The 9,116-nt window shown below is 38.4% G+C and overlaps 1 protein-coding gene across 1 annotated transcript; it reads right to left on the bottom strand.

Moving 5' to 3' along the window:
- Positions 1-3,413: 3,413 nt before the first annotated feature.
- Positions 3,414-8,967, bottom strand: LOC117405545 (non-histone chromosomal protein HMG-14A-like). Its single transcript, XM_034008696.3, has 6 exons — positions 8,771-8,967; positions 6,530-6,559; positions 5,751-5,786; positions 5,485-5,529; positions 4,960-5,073; positions 3,414-4,456 (listed from the first exon to the last, which is right to left on the bottom strand). The coding sequence occupies exons 1-6, from the start codon at positions 8,783-8,785 to the stop codon at positions 4,409-4,411; spliced, it is 288 nt and encodes a 95-aa protein (XP_033864587.1). The 5' UTR covers positions 8,786-8,967; the 3' UTR covers positions 3,414-4,408.
- Between the last annotated feature and the right edge of the window lie 149 nt (positions 8,968-9,116).

The raw sequence follows: 9,116 nt of genomic DNA, 5'->3' as shown, positions 1-9,116 counted from the left end.
ATAGTAGTTTGAAAGAGTTTTCGTTTGTTTTCACAATAAATACAGTATTGTAAAGTATTGCCTGCTGAAAATGTCAGCTGCTGACCCGCACAAGTTGAATTTTACAGGAACTTTTCCAGAACCTTCATAAATTTAATTACAGACAATAATAAACACGAAATTGCTATTTTAACGTACCTCCACTGCAGACGTTTTTTGTATAAAAAAAAAAAAAAAAAAAAAAGGTCCCTGATTTTACATCATATGACACGAAGGGTACCAACAAACTATCATGAAAGTCTTGTTTGCTATTCTTCTGTTACGGTGGTGCTGAGAACCAGACTAGAGTTTTGACACGGGTTTGGATAAAGTCAAAATGAACATTTAAAGTATGGCGCCGTCATACACTTAGATTTGATTCAGTCCAGTGTGGGCCAATACTTAAGGAAACTGTATGTGACCGATGAGAAAGGCTAAGGAAAGTTATTTATTTATTTATAAATACACATACGCGAGGTTAAGAGGCTGCAGATGCTGGATTGTAAGACTGGATTGTAAACAGCACGCTACACAGGCAGTGTTGTGTCATATTTACTACATCACTACATCTACTGTAGTAGTCGAAAAAGAGAAGACAATATGTACAGGTTAACACTTCCAAGAAATGTAGTCACGTGAACAAACATTGCGTACGAAACGTTGGTTCACTTGACTTTCTTCTAAATGTTACTTTACCATTCTAATTGAGTGTTTTCAAGTTGCAGACAATTTACACGTAAATAATAAATCTGTTTAATGCACGGTGTTGATTGTTAATGAGATTACAGTCTCAGTTCAGCAAAGGTTTGTGTTCATATACAGTAAAATTGGTCTAACCCGGCGTCTTCTGGGAGCAGAAAATTGTGCGGAGGTATTGAAAAATCTGCATGCAGGATTTCAGAATAGAGAGGTTTCAGATTGTGTCACAAAAGGGTATCGCACCATTATTTTAATAGGGATTTGGTCAGGATCCAAAATGAATGTGGAATTATACTGAGTGCTGGTTTGTACAGGGGCTGGAATAGACAGGTTTGACTGAACATATCATCTATTTGCCTTCCACTGCTGAAGCCGGTGTTGTAATACAATCAACTGAATGGATGAAAACCAGCATGAATCTCTATGTTGTGGTTCATTTTTAATACAGAAGAAACGAGGAGTTTGTGATAAAAGCATGACATTCGGCCAAAGGAAGATTTTGATATGATGATGAAAAAAATATTTGACATCATTCTGTTGTATCATCAGTGCAGCAGATTTTAAAAAACGAAGCCACTGGCTTTCCTAATAATAACAAGAAAGAGGAGACAGTAGCAGGTTTAGCTGTGGTGGAAAAAACATAATAATCCGTTTTGTTGGTAATGTGAAGCAAGTACAGGTGAAGCTAATAAAGGGTGCTTTGCGGGTCGTCAAGGTTACACAGGTTGTCCTCATGTCAGACTGTTTAACATTGCTGTCAGCTCATTCACAGGAGTGGGTTATGACATGGTGTTCAGCATAGGGGATTCACTTTTGCTGTAAATATTCTACAGTTGGATTCTTATTTTGACAACAGCTGTTCAGGAGGGAGAAGTAACTGATGATTTATAAAATAAAATAGTTAGAGAGAGAGAGAGAGAGAGAGAGAGAGAGAGAGAGAGAGAGAGAGAGAGAGAGAGAGAGAGAGAGAGACTCTCCCTAGATTCCCAAGTTCCACTTGATGGTGTGGTTAATAAGCTTTACCGTATTATCTTACTAATAGGCATGTGGCCTGAAACTTATATACCAAGACTGTGTGGCATACCTATGAATGGGTGTACATGCCACTTCATGTCCCTAATAACGTATGCTAAAGAATGTGTGCAGAAGTTTCATCTATGTTAGAGTGGAGTATGACAGCTATTACAGTACAGGCAGACAGATACACTCACAATCTGATAATCCCCAAAACTGGGCTCTATTCATCTTGTCGGTCCAGACAACAATTATTTAAGATTGTTCTAGGACACTTTTCAGGCTGTCTGTGATACTTCATTGTTCAGAAAGGAAACATCCACCAAAGATTGATCTGACTGAATCTTTATTGCGTTTGACAGAAGGACCAAGAGAACGTAATATAGTTTTTGGCCCGTGGCCGTGTCCGTTGAGCTCTAGAACTGCCTGTGTGCTGGCTGACTGAGATGAAGAATTATTTAATTTACTGTCTTCTGACAATGTAATGGAAACATGGCCATAAATGAATGCAGCCTGCCCACTGTCACCTGATGGAGCACGCTATGTGGTCTTGAAAGCTTGTACAGATAACTGTATAACACAAATGTTTGAAATGTTAAAATGTAATTCATAAAAGCAATCACAATGTACTTTCAGTTCAAACTCAGAGTTTCCACCAGGTATAGAGTAACCCAAGAGCATTATTGCCTAAATAGAATTTGTTTACACCTCAAGTGTTGAAGGAATAACTCCGATCCTAATCTATAGGACAATGAAAGACAACACATCTAAGCCCTGACAACCAATCTAGTAAAAACAGCCTTTGTAATGGTTTGTCCATTTTTGCTTTGAATGGTTTGGGATTTAGCCAGTTTTTTGAAGGGAATTTTGCTTACAGGGGACGGGTAGAAATATTTACCCGAGAAGTTGTTTCACCTTTAATGGAAATGCCAGAGGTATATTTGCAGAAATGAACTTGTTTATTCCCATTCTTCTTTTTTCCCCATGCGGATTGAATCCTATATAGGCACTCGTGTGCAGTTTTACTCATTTTAAGATGATAATTCAGATATTATTTCTTCCTAACAGTTTTGACTGCAGCACTCCAAAGAGTTCCATTTATTGTGTTTCTTATCAAAGTTCCTTCTGCAAAATGGTTACAAGTTAAAAGAAGCAATCTTTGAGTGCTGTGCCACAAACCCGTCGATAGGCTCTCTTGTGTACGAAGGTAGAAATGAAGCTGACAAACATTTCAGTTAGTGCCTTCATCACTTTCTTACAAGTTCTACCTTACAATTCCCATTGCTCTTTTTGAGGTTATGGATGACTCATTTATCGTGTGAAATCGATTGCTCTGTTGATTATCAGTCACCAATAGATGAAAACAAAGTTTAGAAAAGTAATGCCGAGCGCAATAGATCTCCCACGAATAAGTAGCTTGCACTTAATGAAACTCCATGATGTATTGTCTGAAATGACAGGGCAGTTCCTCAAGCTGTTGATTTGGTGTTTTCCCAGGCAACAAGAAGCTAATCAAGAGTATTTTCAAAATCCTTCACCAGTAAGAATCCTTACATAGTAGAATGCTGATGTGCAATCCTGTAGAACAAAGCATGTTGCCCTGTTGAAGAACACACAACTCAGAATCAACTTTCCAGAGTCAACCGTTTCTAGGAGCTCTGTTAAATAAACACCACAGAAGGAAATGTATAACCAGTTGTTTTATTGGTTCTTTTATACCCATTATTACACAGAAACAGCTATAAACAAAAACAAACAATGGGTACACTTATACTTGTTACCTAAAAACCACATGTAGCTATTGTTGCCACTGCTGAGATCACTTGACAACTCGAGTGACATCACAGTCGTTTGCTACCTCGCATCCTTACAAGGACAGGTACCACCAGTATGTTTAACACTGTTATGCATGTCAAGTCATAAGCTTTGCCAAAAAAAAAAACAAAAAAAAAAAAACACACATACACAACACAGAAGTCCCATTTTTTTACCATCCTTACAACATACCATTTACACACCCTATATATATAAATTTAAAAACCCTTTCACAGCAGTTACACAATGTTATTGCAAAGGCGTTCAACAACAAACAGACGACACAACACAATGCACAGTTTGGAAAGGGTAAAGACCTTGGACTTGGGAGCGGGTTAATTAAGTCATGGGGGGAAAAAAAATAAAAATCAACGTGGGTACACATTTAAATGTTACAGCATACAAACATTCTAAAAGTTATAAACAAAATAGGTGTATTTTTTCCTCCAATACCTCTCAGTTAATTATTATTTTTTGTTTTGTTAATTCAATACAATCTAGGTTACAGTACCCATCCCTCACAGCCTATGGAATGTTAGCCTGGGAGCCAATCTGTCCCTGCTCCAATACAGTATCCCAGATCGCTGCATTTCCACTCTGCAACACCTCGCCCCCCGCCCTGTCCCCCACATTGCAAATAAAAACCTACGCATTTACAATGACAATTGTTTTCCAGAGATGTAAAAACATGGGATGTGGTGGAATCCCTTTTTTTCTGAATTTCTCGTTTTAAAAAAATGCGTTTCTACAATCAAAACTACTAAAAAACTTGCATTTAGAAAATAGTCGATAAAAATATTCCTCTGAATTGTACAAGAAAAGGGGTTCAGGGACCGCTGATGAGAGACGTGGTAAAGGGATGCTAGTCAGATTCCCCACCTTTCTCTCCGGATTCTTCAGATGCTGGCGCCTGCAAGAAGAAAGAGTGAATCGAAAAAATAAAAATAAAACAACCTTTCAAAACCACATTAACACTGTGAATAATAAAACAAAATGATTCTACAATGATCATGATTATATGGGTCGCCCCCATCCCCATCCCCATCCCCATCCCCATCCCCATCCCCATCTGCACTCTCATTCCCTATTTCTTTGAATCAAAACACCCTAATTGGTAGCCTCAGTCTTTGCATGTTGTACTGGAAACCTTGAAGCTAAATGAATGTCCACAGCTCCACTTAGTGGCTGACAATTCTGAAGCAGGGATAAACAACTTGAGCTAAAGCACTTCAGGCTGGTTTCATAGACTGGTTTGCACAAATCTTCGACTACCTTGCCCAAGGTAAGACTGGGTAGTCAAAGATTAGTGCTTATCAGGAGGGTTTATTTTATCTATGAAGCGTGGAACAGCACGGCACTACAGGACCGCAGTGTCCTTCTGTATACGGGTCTGAAACTCATGGTTTGGTTTACCTCGTCGCTTTGGGCTTCTCCGTTTTCTGCAGGGGCGTCCTCCTCCTTCTCCTCCTGCTGCTTGGCTTCTTCCTTTGCCTTTCCTTTCTTGGCCTTTGCTGGCGTTTTCTCCTTCTATAAAAGACAGAAATACAAATGTATATATTAATCTCATCTACTGTCAATTCAGTGCACGTGTGTGTACAGGACCATAATGGGAGGTGGGGGCTCTAGCTTCAACCGTCTCATTAATACAACTAAACTTCCAGCGGACTAAACACACATACCCTGACTGTTCCCCACTCTGAACTGTGCATGTCTGTTTCCATCCCTACCGCACAGGAACCTGGGGGAAACTAAACACAGGCAAGCGACAATACCAAGATGCTAAAACAGGGCAGATGGTATCATCTCATTTTGAAAGGGGACACGATCGTCAGATTAAATTCACTGCATGCCAGCGGTTAAGGCATGTGTTGGGTCGAGGAAAGAAAGAAAGAAAGAAAGAAAGAAAGAAAGAAAGAAAGAAAGAAAGGAGCCTCTTACCTTTACTGGCTTTGGCTTGGGTTCAGGCTTTGCTTGAGCTGGTTGCTGAAAAATGAATAAAAGTGTATTGGTCATTCCATGCTATAATCACACTTAAACTTGGGGGGAAGCATTTTTAAATTTACATTAAACACACAGAATCAAAAGTTTAATAACACAAACATTGTTAGATCTTTGATGAGAATATACAGCTTTTTAAATACAATACCCAGCCTTGTTTTCTCTATCCATACCCAATTAAAAACACAAACCACATGCATGCTTACCTCTTGTATCCTTGTTGATCTCCTCTTGGGCAGCTTCTGTTTGTAGAACACAAATAAGAGAAATAAAGAAACAATCGATCTCTAGACTTTGCAGTTATGGAAAACTACCTACATGTATTTCTATATGCCGAAAAAAAGAAAACCAGAGATAACTGATGTCTGATCACGCAAAGATTGTATGCAAGGGATTGATTTCCTGCAAGACACGCAGTACCTCTGATAAGAATATAGTGCCATGTACAATTACAATGACTTGAGCACCACAATCATAGTCCAGTGGATCACACACAACTTTCATCTTATGATTGTGCCATACCAGAATGCATGTGGCTGATCAATCATTCTCCATTAGAGAAGGCATTACAGCTTTGCGCTGCAGTTCAGTAATGTAGCTATAGTACTACACCCACCTTCTTAAAAATCACACACAAGCCAAAGACCCTGTCCTCACTACTGCAGGTAGGTTTGAACCCTGGTAGTACAGCTAGTCTAGAACTTCATACAATTGAGAGAAGGACTACTGGTTCCAAACCAGCTGTAACCAGACATCTCAGAATGTGCTATGCAAAAACACACATCACTAAGATAATCTGCTCACCTTCCACTTTGAACTTAAGCCTTCCATTTGACTAGTTCTGACATTTAAACAACGGAGTTTATTTGTATCATTTATTTGAAATTCAGTCATTTTTTTTTTTTTTTTTTTTCGGGTACAGATGTCACAATGATAATGTTTCTACACATTTTCTAAATTGTCTGAAAGATTCATCAAAACTTACATCATCTTGTGCTTCAACTTTATCACTTTCCTGAAAAAAGAAAGAACAAGGGTATTTAAATATATTATTATTATTATTATTATTATTATTAATAATAATAATAATAAATTGCATTTTGGGCAATAAATGAAACAAAGATATAATTAAAAGGTTCAGTTTTCCATGAACGTTAAGATGATAATATTCATAATACAACACACACACTTATGTAATTAAGTAACTTTAACAGCTCATTACAAGTTTGTCATTTGTCAGTTTGTAAAATTATTTTATACCAATAAAATTACATATATGTATACATATAGGGTATACAATTTTCATGTGAAAGAAAGTCAGTACCACTGCCCGTGATAACCTAAGACTCCTTAGTATTTTCTTTTGCTTTGGGCAAGATAGTAAATAGTGGTACAATATTAGGCTATTTTAAAATGAGTCTAGGCCAGGCCTTCATTCAAATCCATTGTTATCTAAACCTAGGTATGCAATTACGTAATGAACTGACAGGATGGAACAAGGTTATGGGCTCCTTGTCAAGGGAACAGACAAATTCACTGCTGTTTTTAAGCCAGGAGTGTTCAGTTTTCTGACACGGAGTCTAGGGAGAACTCTAAATCTGCGCATTATACTTCAATGTATAATTGACTTGGAAAATATTTTACAAGTTATTGTATTATAACTACGTACACATGGGTAAGTAGTCGAGTCTCGAGGGCAGTATAACGGTTTTAAACTGCTTAAAAACAACCGTGTTCGAAATAAGTTTAAACGAAAATATAAATAAAACTACAATAGATGGTGGTTATTCATGTGTAAGATCTGCTTTCAGTATATTCAAATGTCGTTAAGTCGAATTAACTAGGAGCAAATCAAAAAACCGGTAGCGTGGTTGTTGGGGAAATCTACACGGCTTAACGAGCCCTTGTTTTACGGTTTAGCGCAGTATTTGTTATTTTCCGTCTTTGCTAGTCTCTGCTACAAAAAGAAAGATAAACACTAAGCGCCCCGCCTCCCTAAGCGCCCTCCTATATCAAGTAAGGGAGGGGCTTGCGACATCAAAGGCGAGGCGACGTCACCGCAGCCACCATCCATTCCCGCCTTTTGTTCGCGTTTCGAACTCCGACATCCTCAGCGATACTCCAAGCGGAGAAAGTCTGCAACGTACGAGAAAACTGTAGCACTGACGCTGTGCTGGGACATCGTCATTACAATACCAGCAAGAAGGATGGGGGGGGGGAACTGCACAGATGTAGGCAGACGCAGACAATGTTCACGGTGTTAAGTTATGCGGATTTTAAACGATATTATATTTAGACTTCCCTTTTGCGACATTGTTAGGCCTAACTATTTTGTTTGCGCACACACGCAGTGTGTCTGTTGAATTCGAGCGTCGCAACAATTATAGCTTACAGTAAGCGTCTTCATTATCAGCAGCCATGACACCTACACGATTGTGCATCCAACCTACCTTATTGGGTATACAAGACCAAATGGAATGGCTGCATCTGTACCGTCTGCATTAACGTACAAATTAGCACCAGCTTACTGAGAATTTACATCTTTAAAACCGCAACGAGCATGCAACATGTATACTGCGTTCCCCCCTTTATTTTTTAAATGACGTATCAATTAATACAATATTTTTTCTTCATGAAAATAGATACATATCAAACATGTACAGTCGTCTTTAGATAAAAGCGTTGCATTTTATTTTTTATTTTTTTAAATTTGGTTTCGCATTCCTTCGAACTCTGCACAATTCCACAATCTTTGTGTACAGTACGAGGATACACCCCCTTTGTTTGAATACATTTCAATACGTGCCATTTTGAAGAACAAAAAAACCACAACCTCGCTTATTTACATATTCGGAAGAAAAAAAAAACAGGCACACGAAATTTACTGTCCAGCAAGAACTGACATATTTAACATGTATTTATACGTGCATCTCGACATACCAGGGCACACCACTGCTGCTATACAGTGTAGGACACAATAAAGGCGCCAGTTCAAGATAGTACAGACGGATTCATCAATCCCCTCCTAACCACACACCAAAGTGTTGTTAGTCAGTTTCCTTCCATTGCAACATTGCACTTGTTTTTTCTGCATGCACTAGACGAATGTTTTAAATGCGTGTGCATTGCAAAATTAACGTAACACATAATTTCCACTTTTTTTCTTTTAAGAAAACAAAATAAACACACACATATTAAAAACATGCATGCACGCAATTAAACGTACCTTTCTTTTCGGCATGTTTTTTGTTTTTCTGTATAATCAACTAATAACAAAAAAAAGTGTAAATGGCGTTGCCCACAGGTGAAAACAAGATGACTAGTTATCGCTTGCGTCCAGAAGGAATCCAAACAAGGCTACCTTGTAAAATAGCCTTGCAAGACGTTAATATTCCATCACAAAAAACCAGATCAAACCAGATTGGGTCTCTCCCCCCTCCCCTCCCCATTCTATTTATTATATAGTACCAATTTGATGGGCCACTCACTCTCCGCCCCTGGTCGCCATTGATTGGCCTTTTAGGTCCCGACAACACATTTTTAAATCAAAACAAGACACCTATGTGGGCAGG

This window comes from Acipenser ruthenus, chromosome 9 (assembly GCF_902713425.1).
Source record: "Acipenser ruthenus chromosome 9, fAciRut3.2 maternal haplotype, whole genome shotgun sequence".
Lineage (NCBI taxonomy): Eukaryota > Metazoa > Chordata > Actinopteri > Acipenseriformes > Acipenseridae > Acipenser > Acipenser ruthenus.
This window is presented reverse-complemented; position numbering and strand designations above follow the sequence as displayed.

Bases quoted from the DNA above. Each gene is read 5' to 3' on its own strand.
- LOC117405545 (XM_034008696.3), bottom strand. The intron at 5,530-5,750 runs GTAAGCATGCAT...TTCATTTTTCAG, and splicing joins GATCAACAAGGATACAAGAG to CAACCAGCTCAAGCAAAGCC. The intron at 4,457-4,959 runs GTAAACCAAACC...TTCTTCTTGCAG, and splicing joins GAGAAGCCCAAAGCGACGAG to GCGCCAGCATCTGAAGAATC.